Source organism: Euwallacea fornicatus, chromosome 19 (genome assembly GCF_040115645.1).
Source record: "Euwallacea fornicatus isolate EFF26 chromosome 19, ASM4011564v1, whole genome shotgun sequence".
In the NCBI taxonomy this organism is placed as follows: domain Eukaryota; kingdom Metazoa; phylum Arthropoda; class Insecta; order Coleoptera; family Curculionidae; genus Euwallacea; species Euwallacea fornicatus.
This window is the reverse complement of record NC_089559.1, coordinates 2490961-2511583: the sequence shown is the minus strand read 5'-3', so window position 1 is coordinate 2511583 and position 20623 is coordinate 2490961. Positions and strand designations below refer to the sequence as shown.

Here is a 20623-nt window from a genome sequence, read left to right as displayed (position 1 = left end):
CTATGAGTGGTAGATGTCCTGAAGTGATAAAAAAATAAAATAAAGGCCATGCTACAAAATATTAGATGTAATCTCAATCTAAATTTATTTATTTATATTTTGCTTTACTGTTGAATATTTGTCAGAAATATCTTATAATTTAAATTAGAGCTCTCACTTTTCTTTCGAATTTTGTTTATTATTGCTTGTTAATAAATTCGTTCAACTGAGTAATGAAACTTTCAAAACCGTGTAACATCTCTAGAGATATTACATGTAATTTTATTTATTATTTTACTTTTGACTGATAGTGTAGGTATGTAAGCTGAGCTCAAAAAATGTAAAAATAACAAAAGGTAATAATGGAACTTAAAAAAAAGGTTATTTTACTCTCATATTACTCTTATAAAATGTAATAAACTTTAAAACATAATTTCAAAGTAAATATTCACCTGAGCTCCTTCGTTTTGAATACACTGCAAATATCTTTTTTGCACAAGATTACAACTATTAACAATTTCACGGCAGTGATCCTTGCAAAAGCACGTCGAGTCGCTTCTTCTAATTTTGCTCATTCTTCCCTTGAAGATGAGATCTTTCAATCTCTCTCAAAAAAAAAAAAAAAAAAAAAATCCATCGTAGTGAGGTCACAAGACCTCGTAGACCACGGCACGAGGCCGCTCGTTCCGATCTACTGCTGCTGACACTCGTTCATTTAAACACCGAATTGTAATTCCATCATTATGAGGACATCCGTCTTGTTGATAATATGAGGTCTACTGGAAAGTTCTGTCCGTTTATAAAGAAGAAAATTATGCAATTGTTAATCCATCTGACAATATTTACTGTACGATGTAATTTCCATTATTGTTTATGACTTCTTGCCGGCGTGATGGTAATTTGTAAATCCAATTTTTGAAGAACGCGTTGTTTTTGAAGACGAACAACTCAAGAAGTGCTGTTTTAACATCTTCTTTATTTTTGAACTTTCTTCCCGTCAAAAAATTTTGCAAAGAGAGGAACAAAAGAAAATCAGAGGGTGTTAGGTGTGGGGAGTATGGTGGATGCAAGAGAAATTCCTAGCCTGGCTTTGCGATTTTCTGGCGAGTCGCCAAGCTACATGTGGTGCAATATGATATGCTCCCTGTTGAACATTGCCGGCCTCTTTTCTTAGAGTGCTCTCTTTAACTCATTCAATTTGCTAACAGTATTTCTCCGGATTGAGCTTTTGGTTGGGTTTCAAAAGATCGTAATAGATTGGTTCTTGGATGTCCCACCATATACACAGCATTCCCTATTTAAGGCTCAATCCAGGTTTAGGAGTGGAGGAGGTAAGTTGTCCGGGATTACAGTACGCTCTTTTCCTTACAATGTTTTCACGCGTAATCCACTTTCCTCACCAGTTATCATGCGGTCCGAGAAAGGTTCACTTTTGTTCCAAGCAAGCAGAGATGTTCATATGACGATGCGGTCATGCAAATTTTTTTCACTTAACTCATGAGGTACCCATCTGGAATACTTATAGACCAATCCTAGCTTCCGAATATAGTCCGAAATGGTTTGTTGAGGTGAGTTAGGTTTCTCCGCGATTTCCGATGTTAATAGATAAGGATCTTGGCGTATTATGGTCTTTATATTATCGTCATCAATCAGAGATGGGAGCGTGCCTTATCGCTAAGATCGAAATCACCTGCTTCAAATTCTTCGAATCATATACATATTTTTTCTGAAACAGCATCTCTTCCAAAAACTTTCACTAAATTTCGACATGCTTCGTTGGAATTTTTACCCTGTTGGAATTCGTACAACACACAGTGTCTCAAATGAACTTTATTAGTACCCGTGTTTTCACGATCGCCTCTAGCTTAGAAATGACGTGAGATATCTTTATTGTAGTTAATTTCGAAGGACACATGTGTATACATACAGTTATAAAGAAACACGGCCATATATGGCTTAAAAGAGTATGCGCATACATGTTTAAACTTGAAACGAAATTATCGCACAGAACTTTCCGGTAGACCTAATACAAGCATTCAGTATGAGAGAGAGAGAGAGAGAGAGAGGTAAATTTTCAAGGAACAAAATAAGGGAAGTGTTGGAAATTTATGAATAACTTTCAGTCGTTAAATGTCCTTCGTAAAAATGAGGTCCGACAAATCTCCCTCTAAATATCCCCACACATATGTTAAATCAAAACTGACCTTGTCGATTTTGGGGAACAAACGCATATGGATTTTCTGTGCACCAGCGTTAAGAATTGTATCTGTTAAGTATTCCATAATTATCCACTGTCGGTTCATCACTTCAAAAAATGTTTAATGGAAACTTAATATCTTGGCTGTAATTCGCCAAAAACCAGTGGCAAAATCTCAACTTTCTAGCGGCGTCGCCCTCGCGAAGGTGATGAATACGTCTTGTGCGATAATGACGTTTTTTAAGCGTTCGTAAAAATGCTCGTTATTTTATTACCACTTTTTTTCGCCAAAGCCCGCAAGGATGTATTCGGATCTTCTAACGCTCCTCTAATTGTATTTAATTCTTGAATTTCCTTTCCTTCGCTTATGTGGTAATGTTTCGGTCCGGGCTTTCTAAAGCTTCCATAATTTATAAAATTATTTTTTATTGTTAAAAAAATTACCTTCTCTGGTTGGCGGCGTTCAGGATATCTATTAAGGTAAAGTTCATTTGCTGCTTAAGAATTTTCATTTGATAATATATAACATTTTAGCATATAGTACTTTTCAAAATTAGCATACGTTCTAACTAAATACTAAGTGCCAGATATTAAGAGTTAATATATCAAGCGAAAATTCAAAATAAACTTTAATAAAGTAGTAGTGATTGTACGAGTGGTAGCTACCTTATCAGCAACGTACCTCTGTGTACAAAACCGTATATCTGCGGCAACTGAGTAGCTACAGGCAACTAAACGAAACTTGAAAAAAAAAAGCTTTCGCATTTAAGTGCTACGAGCCCTAACAGCTATATAATGGGGCGCATTATAATTTTTAAAGTTGTTAAAATTTTAAAGCAAACGACAATTAACATCTTCAAACGAATTATACTTTCAAAATGCTCGCGCAACGCATGAACAACAAGAACAAATTAATTTAACGAAATGATTGTTAAACACCAAAAATGACAAACTTAAAAAACGTTGCATATTATGTTTGACAACTACATATACCGGGTGATTCACGAAGAGGGCTCGCCTTTATAACTTTTAAGTTTTTAAATTTAGAGAGTTGAAATTTAGAGGGAAGCCATATGAAAATAGAGCCGATTGATTGGCGTTAATGAGCGCCTCCAGTTTGACCGAAAATGACCTCGATTTCGATTTTTAAATATTATGTCCTCTAAATGTTTACTTTTTTGGGACCTAGACGTTATTTTTAGTCTAAAAATATGTAATGAAAAAAATATATTTGTGGTTTTTTCGTGTGGAGCTACGCCACTAAGGCATGTGTATCGGACACAATTTTAGGCCAGAATTACGAGGGAAAATACTAATTTGTCATTTTATCGAGTACTTTTCATTTTGTACGTCATTTAAATACCGAAAAACAGTTTATCTCATTTATATTCCGTTTTTCAAACGGCAACGTGATGGCTCATTGCGGTTTTCCAAAACTATTTTTCCTGAATTTTTGATACTAAACACAACGTGTGTCCATCGAGAAACGAACCGAAATTGTGTGAAAACGCAAGTTGGAGTTTGAGTTACAATTAAAGCACAAGTTTACGACACTTCCAATAATCGGGAAGAATTAGAAGAAAAAGTTCGTAGAGTAGTAAATAACACAACCCTAAATCAATTGAACAAAGTTACGAGGAAAACAGTTCAAAATGCTTTTGCTTGCCGACAGAACAACAAAGCGGCCATTTTTAACATCTCAATTAATTACTTGTTAACCACAAGAATACAGAAGTTGTTTCAAAACTCGACGACCTGACGAATAGCTAATCTCACGTTCTACAGCTATCTCACGAACTGATGCACTTAGATTAACTTCCATCATAAATAAAACATCGAATTCTATGCCTTCACCGATAATAAAGTCTTTTTCTTCTTTAGCATTTCCCGTTTCAATTTTTTTAATTTTTTTTGAAGTGGCGGCCTGGATGGTTCCTAAGTGGAAGCTTTTCCGCATAAAGCCGCACAGCATCGGAAGGCCGTTGACGACGTTCTCCAAATACCAACATATCAATTTTCTCGCAAAAAAAAATATATATATTTTTTAATTACATATTTTTAGACTAAAAATGACTTCTAGATTCCAAAAAAGTAAAAATTTATAGAAAATTACGTTTAAAAATCGAAAGTTGAGCTCCTTTCCAATGAAACCGGAAGTGCTAAATAAATGTTATTAAACATCAATCGATCGGCTCTATTTTCACATAGCTTCCCTCCAAATTTCAACTTTCCAAGTTCAAAAACCAAAAACTTATCGACTTATTAAGTCGAGCCACCTTCTTGTATCACCCGGTACATTGAGACGTGGCACATTTTCGCTCCAATTAACAGCTGGTAACATCGCTTTTCGCTTTGACGACTGCTCGGATTCTTGCAGGCATATTTCTCAACAATTTATCTCATAATTCACGTGTAAGTGCGTTCCCAATTTCTTCAATGGCTAATCTTCGAGCTTGAAGGCTCGTTCGAAGATTACTTCTTAGATATCTCTTCATTTGATGGCAAGCACGTTCGACGATGTTCAAATCGGGGCTGCTGGAAGGCCGACAGATTACATTAATATTATTTTCGTCAAACCATTGTTTGGTCGAAGGGAAAGAATGACGAGAAGAGTCGTCTTGGTGGAAAATGAAACTTTAGTCTCCGTCCGGCAGACGAATGCTCGTAAGTAATTTGTTTTGTAATATCTGTCCATACTTCTCATTTATTGTACCGTCTATAAACTCCATCTGACCTAATCCCTTAACGAACGTGCATCCCCAAACCGTTTGACCTTTTCGCAAAGTTCAGGGTTCGTTTTAAACATTCTCTCTTGGAAGCGTCTTGTTTTGCCCTTACGATTCTCTTACGCATATCTTGAACACGGACATCAAATACGGATCAAATTCATCGCTACAGATAACCTTCTTTCCGTCCTCGTAAGTCTAGGAAACTTTTGATTTTCCTCAAGTCATAGGAAGCAATTAAAAAGTAACACGTTTCGCCGAAAGAGAATTTCCTTTCGAATTTATGTATCCATTTTCGATAGCACTTTCTATATAAATTTAAATCGCATTCGTCGTTCCATCCAGCACTGATTTCGCGCAAAGTGCTCCGCCTCTGCTCTTTGCATATTTTCACTGATCCTCGTCAATCTCTTTCACGAACAATTCGACGACGACCAGTACTCCTACCTTCAACCTTTAATTTCATTTGCACCTCTGCCATTGCACCATTTTATAATATTCTCAACTGATGATTTTGATCATTATAAGTCCTTCGCCATTTTTTTAAATCGATTTCCTTCCAGGGTGTAAGATTTAACTTGAGACATAACAATATCTCGTATAATAAGTGGTCTATAAAAAAAATGCCTATTATCAACGTTGAATTATTCCGCGGAGGAAACACATTGATGCTAGAATTATCCCCCCCCCTCCCCCCCCCCCCATAGGTGGAATGTGGGGTAACTTTCAGGAAGAAGATTTCATCAAGCCTTCCGATAAGTTATAAGCAAAAAGGAAATTAAATTTCGTTGATTACAGCGCCATCTATAATGAGTCAAAAAAATGTTCCAGACAGATTTTGCGTATTTTACGCCGTAAAATGTGCATCTGCAATAAAAAATGGAAAATACCCTTTAAGAATTCACAGTTACCCCCCCCCCCCACCCACCCACAAGGAGGGACAGAAGGGCACTAATTTTAGCATCAATATATGTTCCCCACGGAGTAATTCAACTTTCATAATATACATTTTACCGTAGAGCGCATATTATAAGACATATTGGGATGTCTCAAGTAAAATCTTACATATTGTATAGTTGTCAACCATAATCTGCAATATGTTTTAAACTTTGTCATATTTGATATTTAACAAGAATTTCGGTAAATTAGTTTTTATGCACTGTATGAGGATTTCGAAAATGTAAACGTTCAAAGATATTAACAATGATTTACTCTAAATTCTTGATAAATCTGAGGATTATGACGAGTTTCGATATACAGGGTGTTTAAAAAAGACGCGGCGACATTTAAGGGGGTGAGTTGTCAGGTGATTTTATGAAAACAGTTTCTACAAACATAGGTCCGAAAATGCATTGCCTCCAAGGCCCCGGGTGTTAATTTTTTTTTGAATAACGGATTTTTAAAAATGGTTCAAATATCATTTGACTGTTTTTTTTTTAATTGGTTGCGTTATTTGTAGTAATATAGGGGCTGATTTGGCCCTAACCATATTAAAATTATTAAGTCAAGTTGCGTCACGGGGGAGGGGGACATCTTAACCAAATTTATTGACAAAGGAATGTATCGCACTGACTTTAATTAAATTTCGCTATTTTTTGAGATGAAACGACTGAAAATACAACTTCAAATTACATCTACGTTATTAATTTTTAAACATATTTAGCATGCTAGTGAATAGAGCAGTTATTTTTATTCGAACTATTCGCAAATATTCCTAGAACGTTTTGAAAATGTCTTTTTATGATAAATGGACATCTAATAAAATGGTTTTTATTTTTCATCTCGTAAACGAAGCAAAATACAAGGAAAATTCGAGAGGCAAAAAAGTTGTATTTCTAGTTCGGGTTAGCTTCATCTCAGAAAAATATCGAAATTGAATTAACGTCAGAGGCGTACATTCTTTAGTCCATAAATTTGGTTAAGATGTCCCCTCCTGACGCCACTGGACTTAACAATTTCAATCTAGCTAAGACCAAATGAGCCTCTTATTATCGCAACCAACTGTACTAAATTAAAAAAAAAAAAAAGGTCAAAAGATATTTGAATTATTTTACAAAAAGCGTTATTTAAAAAAAAAATAACACCCTGTATGTTGCGAACAATACATTTCGCCGGACGTATGTTTATAGGAACTTCTTCCACAAAATGACCCGAGAAATCAGCTTTTTAAATATTACCCCGTATTTTTTAAACACCCAGTATAATTGTTAGAAGTGCCGTTGTTAAATTTACCTCTGGAAGCTTCATCCATAACAGAATAAACAGTGTGCGATAAGAAAACTGCAACAATGTAACCAAACATCTCCTTATACCTCTTGACCTACTTTCCACATTAACATGAAACCTAACTTGATATCCAGAAACTTCCGCCTTTCCTGAATTCGTTTCCGTTTCCAACGTATTGAAACAAACATCACGACACTTTAAACGCCACAGCAAACTTCATATAACGCCGGTAATTTCATATTGGAATTGAACCCGTTTCCCTCTCTTTGCACAAAATGTTGTATTTGTCCTGTATAACTGGATTATTCAGCCCTTGTCCTTGCAATTTCTTGCAGCTATTTGAAGTTAGTCCAATAGCAAATGGGTCTTGTATATAGATAATTTGGGGCCGTATATTGGGTTTGGGGTTGAATGGGAACGCTTAATATATTGGAATTTAATTATCCTGTCATGTGCAGGGCAGCTCTAATTGGAATTTGAGCTTTTTCAAAGTGACGTACCTGGCATAGACGTATCAAAGAATTGGAAAATTTGTGCAAACCCTAAACCTTCCGGGTATATACTAATTACTGAAACAACCCCCCGGTATACGTATGCAGCTAAAGTCAATACTCGCATGGTTGGAACTTGCATGACGAATAAATCATTTATTCAAAAGTTCGTTAAAGCAAATTTTAGGAAATGTCGGAAATTGAATACGTTGCAAAGCGTTTTTCTAGGTGCATTACAGACAATATGGATAAAGTTCTTTAGGACTCCGAGGGGGATTAGCTGTCCCTTTGACGCATCATTTGAGATCAACTCGAGCGGGAAGCGACAGTCTGAAATCGCACATTTTCCACGTGAGCAAAGCACAAAAAATGGCATTATTAAGTAAATGGTTGTAAATACTACACCCAACCGCAATACCCAGGGATATTTTTCAATTGCGCTTGTAAATTTTATTAAATTTTCAATCTATTTTTCTGTTAATGGATATGTAAAATTCAGTATTAGAGCAATGCGCAGAAGCACGAACTCAAAAAAAAAAAAAGTTTTCCAAAAACAAACCGAAAACGTCGAAATTGTATAAAAACACATGGAAACTAAAAAGCTTTGCCCAGTTTAAATTTTAACGAAACCAAAAAGATACCGATAGCCCAATGACTTGTATGCCCTCCTGGATTATTTAAAACTGTTCAGCATCGTCTCGACGTGCTCAGAATGAGGTAATCAATTTGATTGGGGCATCTCATTCTATGCCACTTGAAGCCCTAAAAGAGAGTGCTTCTACCGTCTCTTAGCCTATCCATACAAACAACTCTGCTTTAAAGCATACCCCACATGCGCTCAGCAGGATTTAGGTCCGGAAACTGTGCTGGCCACGGTAACAGCTGGATATCGTTGTTCTCTAAACATTTTCTCGCAAGTGTTGATGTGCGTCGTCTGACATTACATCGTGCATGTAAGCTAAGTTTGGACCAATATCTGATCCACATGAGATCGACCAGCCAAAAAATTCTCCAATGTTCTTCCCCCGATACCAGTTCCTCCCCATACCATAATTGTCGACTTCGAAAAGGGTGCACTTCCTGAAGATTGCTCAGACGGTTGCCATTGTTAGATTCTCTCCACGCGCGAGCCCTTCTGGAGTGAGGATAAATTCAAAATGGGGGTACTAATGAAAAGCACATTTATTCTATTTTCATCTCGCCATTCGACGTGTCCTTCTGCCCACAAAAGTCGCACTCCTGGAGTACCCCATGACAACGACCGAACCCCAAAGAGTCGGCGTCTATGCAGATTGTTTTTATGTAATTTACGACGCATAGTTTCAGCCCCCACATCGATATTATGTACTTTCTGAAGCGGAATTCGCAGTTCTAATGCCGTTAGTCAGGCGTCTTCGAGCATTCAGTTGTAGAAAATGGTCCTGTGTAGGGGTTATAAAGCGAGCTCGATCCCGGTGCCCCTTTCCGCCGCATTGACCCCTTCTCGACATGGCGACTGAAGAGGTATCACGGTTTGAGTAGTACCCACCTCCACGGCAACCTGAGTTTGCCTCGTGCCGATGCCCAGAAGGCCCTATGCTCTAACAATCTCTTGTCTCGTTAAATCCCTTCGCTGCGCGGTTAATAAACACTACACTGACTTAAGCGGATAAAAGTAAAAATTGTTTATTGGTTTGCCGAAGGGAAATATTAAAAAAACTATTGAAGACCGGATTTTCTATTTTCCACTGTAGCTGTTTAAGCAGGCTGCTAACAGGCTAAGACGGGATTAAATGACTTGTATTTTCACAAACGTAGGCAAAAAATGGCCTTTGAATGCATTAAAAAAAAAATTAAGTCAAAGATGGAAGTATCCCTAAACATTGTGGTTGGATTCAGTTATTTACGTGTAGAGGGACAATAAAAGGTTACGCCAGGGGCCGAAACGTTGAGGCCCAGATACGAAGCAAAGGGCTATTGTGTGGTCAAGGGTGTGATAATTCTTTCGTCCCGTGTTACAACCAATGTTTTACGCGTAAATGATGAATTTTTTACTCATCTGTTTAGGACGATTAAAAAATGAACACGCGTTAGTTTTAATTTACCACGTTACGGTAACACTAACGACGAACATCACTGTAACTTTAGGCCCGTTGCCATGAGCCACAGGCCCTAAAAATCGGACCACGCCCGCTGGTCGCGAACTAATTGTTTTGGCCATGGAAACTATTATATAATGTCAACAAATGGCTTCGATCCATTTGTGCATAAAATAATATATTCTCTCATATTTTCAGCTTGATTTATGAAATTTCAGTAATTTTTCAGATTAAAATCAAATTTAACTAAATAACCCAATTTATCCAAATAATGCAATTTATAACATACTGGATATAATGTGAAGGGAGGGTTGACATGATCAAAATTCCCTTGAAGGGTTTCATAATAAAACGTCGTTTAGGGTAATAATACAAAATTGAAATTGTATAATTCCCCCTGGGTGCTGTAACTTTAACTTTAACTGAAAGCTAATAAACCTGCTGTCTCTACAGGCAATTCCTCGACAATCTGACAGCCAAAAAATTCCTAATACAGGGAAAAATCCATTCGATTCCTTAAAAATCCCTTCAGGAAATTAAATTCCAAGCTGGCGCCGACCAAAAAGTCGAAACACATTCGAAAATTGATTCCATCCAAAGAGAGGCTCTATACTGGGAATTTCAAATTCGACCCTCACCATTGGGATGTTGGAAACTAGAGGAGATGCGAAGAAGTTTAAATAGAGGTAAAATTGCACAGTTTAGCGTTTCACCAAATGCCGTTTTCAAAATTTGAATTTCCCGAGTGAAGATTCCAAAGATAGGAAAAAAAAATTATAAATTGGAGAATTCGTTTTTCCTTTTTTAAGCGCCATTTGAGAAAAAAGCCCAGAGTCACAAGCACATTTTCATTGTCACTTTTTCTTCACTACGCGATGACGTTTTCAGATTTGTTATGCGGCTACTTTTCTGCCAAAAAAACCAATGCTGCGCCCATAAGAAAAAATAAAGTTAATGATGGTAAGCGAAAAATGAAACGTCGGATGGTACATCTGAAATCGTCATCGTGCAGCTGGGAAAAAGGGGCAATGAAAACGTGCATGTGGATTTGAACTTCTTGGTCAAATAATGTCGAAGAACTAAATGAAAAATCCCCGATTTTTAGTTTTTTTCGAATACTTTCAGAAATACTCGCAAAATTGTTAAAATTTTCAAAATGAAATTTGGTTGAGGGCTAAATTACGCAATTTTGTTCCTATATGAACTCTTTCGCATGTCCTTTAGTTTCCGAGATCTCAACGCTGAGAGTCGATTTTGAAATGCCCTATATGTTGTTACAACTTATAAAAAATTTCGGTTCGCCATGTAAATCAGAAGTTTTCCACTGTATAACTAATGATCGACGACAAACAAGTGAGATTGAAAATTTTATACATTTCAAGTTTTAATGGATATGAGCGAATTTTCTCCTAGAATAACATATGCAGGATGTACAAAACATTTAACACTTCCTTCTAGGTATTTGTGGTCCAACACGTGGATGTCTGCATGTTCAGCAATGGAAAATTCAAGAACGTGGTGGCTCTGGTCAGCGATAAAGAATCGTGTCCAGTGGTCAATGGGACTACTTTGAACAAGACGTACACTCTGCTGCCCATGAACAGTACCACGAAGAATTGGATCGCACTGGAGGATACTTACACCAAATCCAACTCGAGTTTGGCCAGTACCGTGTGCTCGGTTACTGGGAATAGTGATGATAGGAACGTATTTGCAATATACGTCTCTTACTATGTTAAAGGTAAATTTCCAAACACACGATCGTTCCAACATGGGAGGAAATCACTTCTAGATGTAGAGAAATATGCTCAGTATCATCAAAAATATACTTTTTGCATTTATTTCTGACGCTAGTTCTGTGTCGTAGTATCACTGCAATTTTGCACTACTTAAATTACCAATTTTTTTTTTAATTATCCTACAGACACAACCAAGATTAATCTAATATTATTTACGAGTCAAATGCAAGGATTTTCCAAAATGTTGGATGTGATTGGGTGGGTTTCAGCCAACAAAGCAATCACTTAGTTTTGTGCCGTATTTATACTGCAAGTTTTCCCCAAAGTACCAAAGATAAATCTAATATTGTTAATTTCTTGACATTTTAAGGGAAAAAAGTGAAAATACGCCATTATGGGACATGCAAAACAAAACCTGTTTTATACCAATAGAAGGAATCAAACAATTCAGTTAATCCTTCCCTTTTGCTCCATTCGATAATTTTCTAATCCCGTTTTGTGTTCTCATGGCCTTGGATATTGCCTCACGTAATTTACTATCCGCTAAAGGCCATTTCACGTTTATTAAATTGTAATATTGATCATACTACCATATATAGTACGGTCGTAAAGTAAAGCACCTTTTTGACTTATACAAGTAATTTGCTCAAACATTCTCAGAGAATTTCCGGAATCTGCAAAACCGTTTGGGATTTATAGGATTTGTCTATTCTAGACATTAAAAATTGTTTTCATTTGCAAAGAAATGCCCATTTTTCAGTGAAACTCATAGTGAGCGTGATGGGAGGAGACGTGAGTCTAAAACTACCCTTCACCCTTATGCACACCTGCACGGATTACGACGGAGAAACCTTGACCAGGGTCAAGAAAATCGAAACTGATTCAAGGAGATACGTTCAGCCACCGCAGGCTCAAAAGAAAACCGAACTGGACATAAAACCTGAAAAAGATGGAACGTGAGAAAAGGAAAAGGTAAATTATAAATTTTCCGCTTCTTTGAGATGAAAAATATATTTTGCTCAAGGTCGTGGTGGAGATCAACAAAACTGACAAATCTCCCGTTGAAGCCTCGAAAAACACCTTTCAAGAGGGATCAGATAGCGGTGCTTCTCTCATTATCTCCCATCAGAGGCCGGCAACTTTACAACTCTGCAAAAACGGTGCCAAAGAAGAAACTCGAAATTCAGCAGGGGGCGCGCAGAAAGTAACCAAAAAGCTCCAAAACTTGGACGAAATCGTGGCGATCGGTAAATCGGACTCAGATCTAGAGAGCGCACCGGCTTTGTTAAAGTTAAATGGCGCCCAGCATGTGGAATGCCCACAAAATGAGGACGAAGATGAACATGGGGCGTTTTTTAGTTTAACACGCGCGTTTTGCTGTTTAAGGACCAGACGCAGTTCATAGCTGATGATTTAAATTGTGCATAACTCAATATCGGTATGTGTATGTGTAAATAGGAAAAGGAACTAAATGCACATAGCCTAAAGTAAAGTAATTAAAAAAAATTCTACTAAAACTCCCCTGAAAATAGGGTTACCAGATGATATCCAAATGAAGGACCTGAGTTTGCCTTCCATTGAAATCAGCTTTGGTGTGTGGTTTTTAAACCTCTGAAAACCCATCCCCAAGATACTTATTTAAGAAATTATCTATCAATAACCTCAGGTAAGATAGAGATCAAACATATATATATATATATATACACATATATGTATATATATATATATATACACATATATGTATATATATATATATATATATACATATATATATATATTTGTATTATTGAGTTTAGTCCCTCACTAAAGCAATATGTGAAACTTGATTATAATGAAAGTTCAGTTTATTTATTAGTTTGTACCATAAGGAATTAATTTCAATTTTCGATTCTTGAAACAGGGAATTTTTAACAAAAATTGATAATCCGAGGTTGAATTTTTTGGGTTAAACAGCAAAAAAGTGTTAATTCTCGATTAAAAAGCCAATTCCGGGCTTGAATTTGGTATAAAACAAGTTTTAAAAAACCTCAAAATTAAGGCCAAATTAGCAATTTTCAGGTTTCGTTTCGATGCGAACAGCTTTAAAATTTGCAAATTCTGGACAAAAAAATAAATATTGGTGTATTCATACGTGAGCTTAAAAGTAAACAAATTTCCAAATTCAGGAAAAAAATTCAAATTCTGTGCATTCATTTCGAGTATAACAAAACTAAGGCCCAGTTGTATAATTTTAGTTGAAAAGTTGTTTTAGCTTAAATTACAAAAAGTTCGTCGAAATATTTAGTTGTCAGGGCTCAGTGTACATTATGGCTCTCTGGGGGATGGAAGAGAAAGGATGAAACCTGCAGTCACTTCAGAACCCCCAGGACTGAATATCATACCACAAATGGGACTCAACCTGTACCTTTGAACAAACCAGTACAATGGAATGGTTACTTGCACATTACGGACACATTCATTGCTAGTAATTCGAATTGTTAATGTGCTTGTGACCGTTCGATTCTAGTTTATACGAAGAAACGTATAAATTATGAATGAAATAAAAAACGAACTTAAATCACTTATGCAATTAAAAGAATGAATTAGGTTTAATTTGATGGTCTCAATTTTGAATTTTCATTGATTATTTTCAACTTTTGCCTTTACTCTGCACATGCGACCTGAGTTTGGTCTATTTTCCTACTACAAGTATATCTTACGATTTAGATTTAAGATGCAGAGTAAAAATCCTGTCAAAATCAAGTATGGGTAAAGTAAAAAGTACTTTTATATCCTGACGAAGAAGAGTAAAATTGAAGAGTTGTCTCACTGAAAATATGTAAAGTACCAATAAACTATAGTACACCAAAAAGCCGTTTATTTGTTCCTAGTGATGAAACCCTATTTTTTATATTTTATATGAATAAAAAGGTTTTTCATTGCTTTATATTATTTTATTGCAAAAATTGTATATTTTTGAAAATTATCCTATATGAGCCAGAATTTTTTACCCTATGTAACCATTTTGTTCACCCAAATTTACCTTAAAAAGATTCTCATATCCGTTCTAGAAATATTCATTACAGTTACTCAGATTCCAAATAAAAATACTAAATTTAAACCACCTTATACTATATTGAAGACAAATTTTGAAGCAATTAACGACTTACCCCTTTACTTTATATTTGATCGTGGAAATGGTAAGATTATAGGATTAATTAAATTAAGATAAAATTACACACTTATCAATGAAACAGCATATTAGAGGTTTAAAAAAATCTCTCAAGTGCCCCTGTAGAGATTCGCAGCAGAAAATTTTAGAAATTCCCAAATTAACATAAAAAATAAATGAAGCACAAAAAAGATAAACAAATTGTTAAACACTTACCATGATATCCACACTCAGCATATCCCCTGACAATGATCTTGTCTTCACACTTCCCCTCCGTATTTGTACTGTTTACTTTGACTAAAATATACTTAAAAGTGCCATTGGGGTCAATGTCCACACTTTTTATCTGAGGAAGAGCTGTCGAAGATGCCATTTCTCTCAAATTCTTGATGCCTATGAGGGCAACTCTGAGCATGTATTACTGAAATTATAAACACAAAAACAATATTAGATCCTAATGGGTTATTAAATTTATGCCAAATATTGTCAAGAGATCTAGTTTCCAAGAATTTTAAAGTTTAAAAAGGGATATTTGTAAATGCTAAACGAATAAAGATTAAAAAATAATAAAAAGTTTACAGATATTAAGTTCCTATAAATTTGAAAATAGAGGTTCAAGAGCTTCTCCTATGGAAGTAATGCTACTGATAAAGATAATAATTCAGCCCTACACTCACACTAAACATTTGCATAAATTGATATGCAGAGGGTTGTAAGAAAAAGTTTCAGTTTATTAGTACGGACTTGCTAACATTACATAAGACTTTTAATTGCTTGAACATCTGTTTTCCAGCCAGAAACTTATTAAACTTTTGGAAATTAGTTAGCATTCAAACCGGCACACAGCACCAAAGTTTAAGCTTTGACTTGCCGGTATGTAAAATCGTAGTTTTACTTGCAGTGATCTTAATTATGTAACACTAGAATGTTACCAAGAAAACTACACTCAATACTCACAAAATGATGATTTTGGCAAAGTAAGAAACTCGTAGGAAACTTTTGGCACAATCGGAGTTTTTTTCGAATTTTCTAATTTACACAAATATAAACATAAACAGCTGATCCAAGTGACAGCGAGAGTGACATTAATCAAATGTTTTTGACATTAAAAAATAAATAGCAAACAATAGTGCAGGTTGTATTTCACTTTTTACCGTTACTTCTGACAAATACGAGTGAGACAGAGTTAAGTTCAGAATGTCGATACCTAACCTGTTATGATAAACTTGAAATAATAATTTAGCGTTTAAACTGGCAGCTATATCCCAATATAATTCAACCAATCAATTAAACATGAAATATGTTAATTTAAAATCTGAATGTACCTATGAAAAGTTATAAAAATATTAACCCTCAATATTCTCTTAAATAACCTATACAGTATTTAATATGGTAGAATAGATACAAAAGTTATGTCAGGTTGGCCGAGCGGTCTAAGGCGCCAGATTTAAGCTCTGGTTCTCGAAAGGGAGCGTGGGTTCGAACCCCACACCTGACACAATTAAGTTTTTTTTGTTTTTAATTTTTAATTTTAAATATGATACAGAACGTTCAAAGTAAAAGTACTCTCTTAAAAATCTATACGTTATGCCAGAAATATAGGATCTTAAAAACAAACAACTTTGATGGAGTTTTTGGAAAAGTTTGGGATGCACTTAGAACAAAATTGTATTAATCTGCTCTGGTTGGTCGAATATCATTAATTCATATTTTGAATTTTAAGGGAATAGTTCCAATTATAATAATTTTTTGGCTTTTTTAAAGCCGTCAGATATGTAAATGTGCAATATACACGTTTAAAATGTTTACTTGGAAATATATTATATGATATATCACATGATATCTGCATATTTGGACAAAATGTTTGCACATGCGCAGATATTTTTTTTGTATGTGATCTTTCGGTTTTACTGACCATTTTTTATGATATGTCAGTCTAGTTATATTCCATTGTTTTTATAAGGAAGAAGGCCACACTAGTAGCGAAGAGAGGCCATCGAAACCAAAAGAATAGATTATATTTTTTGAGGTTAGATTTAGTGTTAGCCGCTGTTTTTCTGTTTTTCCAAATTTAATTAATTTTAAATTAAAATCTCTTAGAAAAATGATATAAATATCACATATTCGCCTGCGAATGCCTCATTTCAGTACCTGCATTATACTCAACAATTTCGAAATTTGTATGCAGTATTTTCTATCAATTTCGAGCCAAAACCAACATTCCAGTTATGCACTTAAGGCCAATTTTGTTCCTATTTTTTGTGAGTATTAAGTAGTTATCATTGTAACGATTAGTCTTAGTTGAACTTGTCAACATTCAAATCCGCTTCTACAGCGATTGTTAAGTGCATCCAAAAGGAGCACTCCTATTTAGCTAGTTTAGTGTGGTTACCCTGCAAAACCATCTGTTTGATAGCACAAAAAAACTGGAAGTTCAATAAACATTTCAATGCTTTTGGCTTCAAAATTGTTGTATTGGTTGACCTTGTTAACATTTTTCTTCATATCTCTTCTAAATCTTTTTTTCAGATATTTTTCTTGCCTTTGTATGTACATGGTGCAAAGCAGAATGGAAAAAACTTACTAGTCGATAATATAACAGACAGCAAAGACCTCAAAAAGCTACTCAGAACTAAAACCAATGTTTTAGTTTGCTTTTACAACTCCTACAAAAAATCACAGGCTGTCTTAGATACTCTAAGAGATGTGGCAGATAATATCAAGGGAGAAGGGGTGATAGTTGTGATTAACTGCTCAGGGTGAGCAGTTAATAGCTATGATCCAATTCAATAAAAAATAAGATGAAAAATCGACGTTTTAGGGATGCAAAGAAGCTCTGTAAAAAACTTAAAATATCAATCACCGAAGCTTTTGTTCTGAAACATTATAAAGATGGTGAATTTAATAAAGATTATGACAGGAAAGTTAATGAGAAGGCAGTTACGAATTTCATGAAAGATCCAACTGGCGAGTTGCCATGGGAGGAGGATGATTCTGCCAAAGATGTTATACACATTCCAGATCCAAATGTAAGTGACAATGAGTAAACTGATTAGTGTAAAATTTACAGGACAACCCAGTTATTATTGAAGTTAATGATAATTTTTGAATAAAATGAATGAACATTTTTATGAATCAAATTGACAGTAACAGAAAAGTTGTCACCATCTTGGTTTTTTAGCAATTTATATTTGCTCATATTCATCAAAATTCTCGTTTTTGAATTCAAATCTAAATTTTCAATCCTCCAGTCATGAAGGAAAAAGGCTATAAATTTTTCCAGACTCTCTCCCGGTTTTTGAAACGGGAAAGTAAGCCCATTCTCATAATGTTTTACGCTCCCTGGTGCGGCTATTGCAAGACCTTGAAGCCCGAATACGCGCAAGCAGCTTCAGATTTGAAAGATCAATCAGTTTTGGCTGCAATTGATGTCAATCGTCCTGAAAACGCAGTTCTCAGAACCCAATACAACATTAGTGGCTTCCCCACTTTACTCTATTTTACGTATGTCTAACTTTAAACCAAAAAAATCGTTGCGATTAACTAAATTCAAATCAGAGATGGATCTTTCAAATTCGCCTATGAGGGAGACAATAAGAGAGCAGCACTAGTGCAGTTTATGCACAATCCAGCAGCCCCCCAAGTAAAGGTTAAGGAGCCCGATTGGGCGGAATCCACCACGGATATTGTTCATTTAAATGTGGCCAATTTCGACGCAGTACTAAAGGATGCAGCATCCGCTTTGGTCATGTTTTACGCCCCTTGTAAGTGCCTGTAAATTGCTGTTTTTTGGCAATTTTATGATTTTTTTCCAGGGTGCGGACATTGTAAAAGAATGAAGCCGGAATACGAGACCGCCGCGGCTCAAATGAAGGAAGAAGGGGTGGGTTATTATTGTAGTGAAAAGGTTTTTTTTTTAGTTCTGGATATAAAGATTTCAGGCTTATTAGCTGCAGTTGATGGTACTAAAGAAGCGGGCTTAGCGGCCAAATTCAACGTAAAAGGGTATCCCACCGTTATTTACTTTTCATATGGGGAGGAGATGTATAATGCGAATGTAAGAGACGCCCCCAGGATTATTGATTTTATGAGGTAAGTTTGCGTTACAACTGTTCTTTTTTTTGTCATCGTTACCATTACTTTACGGTCAAAACTCGAATAATTAAGTCTGCGTTTTCTATTACTTACTATTTAAGGGACCCAAAAGAACCGCCCCCACCACCACCTCCTGAGAAGCCGTGGAGCGAAGAACAGAGCTACGTTCTCCATTTAACAGAGGAGAATTTCAAGCCGGTATTGAAAAAAAAGAAGCACGTTTTGGTTATGTTTTATGCTCCATGTAAGTGCCATTAGGTTGAAGATTGAGTGACTTTCAGTACGGTAGATTTGGAACCGTAGTTTGTCCCTTCAAATGAAGAAAGGACGAAAAACTAGAGATATATTTTTTAATTTAGAAAATGGATATTACAGGGTGTGGTCATTGTAAGAAGGCGAAACCCGAATTCACGCAGGCAGCCGCTGAGTTCAGGGATAATCCGAGGGTGGAGTTTGCAGCTGTAGACTGTACCTTGCAGTCGTCCATTTGCAGTGCATTTAAGGTGACAGGATACCCTACCCTGAAGTATTTCAGCTACTACAATAAGGAGGTTAAACCCTACACTGGAGGAAGAACAGTAAGTTTCATTACAGGCACTTTCGTTTTTGTTTCTGCCCACTCAGATATATTCGTTTCTCTTTTTAATTTTCCTAAATTTTTTTTTCAGAAAGATGATTTCGTCGGTTACATGTCTAATCCCATGCAGATCTCCAACGAACACAGCTCCCCCTCGCCAGAGCGTTGGTCTTTAGATCCTGCGGTGCTTCAATTGGACGCGAAGAACTTCAAAACAGAGCTCCAAAGGAATGAAGTAGTTTTGGTGATGTTTTACGCCCCTTGTAAGTTATGTAACTCAATATAACACCAGAAAATCTAAAATGCCCTTCCAGGGTGCGCCCATTGCAACCGAATGAAACCCGACTACATATCTGCGGCGCAAGAGCTAGCCTCCGAAGGCTTCTCCAACTCTTTAGCACTGGTTGATTGCACGGAAAATCCGGATCTGATGGAAAAATACGACATTCAAGGCTTCCCAACGATTAAATTGTTTCAAAATGGCAAATTTGTCGCTGATTACAAGGGCACACGCACAGTGTACGATATTAAGCGTTTCGTTAAGAAATACCATTTCCCTGAGAAGGAGGAATTGTAAAACTGTCAATACAGGGAATCAATAAAATCTCAGTACTACGAATTTCTAGTCTTTGGAGAACGGGAAATGTCTTTTGGATCGGATGAAATGTGAGTAAGGATGTCTTTTAAAGGTTAAGGTTATTTTTTAACAATTTCTGAAGGGTCATTGTGTCATATCACTGTGCAAATTAATTATTTTCTAACACCCATTCATTTGTCTCGAAGGGTTGCAATTTTATAATTTTTTACTGTGAATTAATATATGTAATATTTCTTAGAAAATAAAACGTCATTTTATTGTCCCGAACAAAGTAAAACCTATATATCCCACTGAAGGGGAACAATGACGAAGGCGATAGTCAAAATGATTTCCATCTAAACTAAAGAGACATATTGCAAATTGTGACGAAATGATGAAGGTAACCGTCCATCCACTATAAGCCATTTTCCCCACATTTTCGAATGGCCTTTTTTAGTCCCTTGAATGAATTACGAAATGCATGTTTAATTCTGACATGCTGCCGTAGAATCTACCACATTGTTTAGGATGTGTAGCTGATTCAAGTGCTTGAAATGTACGTAATATATTTGGCTTAGACTTTAGATTGGGTTCAATTAAAGAGCAAAACAAACGAGTTTTTTTCTGTACAAAAGTGCGTTCAAATATATTTCAAATGTGTACCTATTCAACAATGACTTGTCAAATAAATAACTTAAACTATCACGAAAACTATCGAAATCTCACTATGGAAATATATGGCTATAGCTTAGTGGTTAAGCCATTATGGCCTAATATCATCTTCACG

The 20623-nt window shown here is 35.8% G+C and overlaps 3 protein-coding genes and 1 non-coding gene across 9 annotated transcripts in view; 3 read left to right on the top strand and 1 right to left on the bottom strand.

Annotated features, from left to right (window-relative positions):
* The window catches only part of LOC136345268 (arrestin homolog), a 170264-nt gene extending 155988 nt beyond the window's left edge, over nucleotides 1-14276 (top strand). Inside the window, exons 12-14 of the mRNA XM_066293389.1 lie at nucleotides 11156-11438; nucleotides 12197-12408; nucleotides 12461-14276. Of these exons, the coding sequence (XP_066149486.1) occupies nucleotides 11156-11438; nucleotides 12197-12396 (483 nt within the window). The 3' untranslated portion in view covers nucleotides 12397-12408; nucleotides 12461-14276. The remainder of the gene's footprint in view (nucleotides 1-11155; nucleotides 11439-12196; nucleotides 12409-12460) is intronic.
* LOC136345274 (14 kDa phosphohistidine phosphatase-like) overlaps nucleotides 1-15690 on the bottom strand; it is a 138529-nt gene extending 122839 nt beyond the window's left edge. The window contains exons 1-2 of one of the 6 annotated variants that reach the window (XM_066293398.1): nucleotides 15545-15690; nucleotides 14804-15008 (exon numbers count right to left, since the gene is read on the bottom strand). In XM_066293398.1, the coding sequence (XP_066149495.1) occupies nucleotides 14804-15002 (199 nt within the window). In that variant the 5' untranslated portion in view covers nucleotides 15003-15008; nucleotides 15545-15690. The other 5 variants (XM_066293404.1, XM_066293400.1, XM_066293401.1 and 2 more) reach the window with 5 other exon arrangements.
* A 311-nt stretch (nucleotides 15691-16001) lies between these two features.
* On the top strand, nucleotides 16002-16085 carry TRNAL-UAA (transfer RNA leucine (anticodon UAA)). The gene has a single exon. It is a non-coding gene; the product is annotated as a tRNA-Leu (tRNA).
* A 433-nt stretch (nucleotides 16086-16518) lies between these two features.
* LOC136345300 (protein disulfide-isomerase A5) lies at nucleotides 16519-20104 on the top strand. Its single transcript, XM_066293450.1, has 11 exons — nucleotides 16519-16848; nucleotides 17117-17346; nucleotides 17409-17616; nucleotides 17871-18091; nucleotides 18146-18351; nucleotides 18403-18470; nucleotides 18522-18679; nucleotides 18784-18926; nucleotides 19058-19260; nucleotides 19351-19522; nucleotides 19574-20104. The coding sequence occupies exons 1-11, from the start codon at nucleotides 16816-16818 to the stop codon at nucleotides 19834-19836; spliced, it is 1905 nt and encodes a 634-aa protein (XP_066149547.1). The 5' UTR covers nucleotides 16519-16815; the 3' UTR covers nucleotides 19837-20104.
* Nucleotides 20105-20623: the final 519 nt, after the last annotated feature.

What these genes read in the sequence shown, in the direction of transcription:
- LOC136345300 (XM_066293450.1), top strand. Translation starts at nt 16,816, where the DNA reads ATGCACTTAAGGCCAATTTTGTTCCTATTTTTT. An exon ending in GTTGTGATTAACTGCTCAGG is followed by an intron (nt 17,347 to 17,408) that starts GTGAGCAGTTAA and finishes TCGACGTTTTAG; the next exon opens with GGATGCAAAGAAGCTCTGTA. An exon ending in TACACATTCCAGATCCAAAT is followed by an intron (nt 17,617 to 17,870) that starts GTAAGTGACAAT and finishes AAATTTTTCCAG; the next exon opens with ACTCTCTCCCGGTTTTTGAA.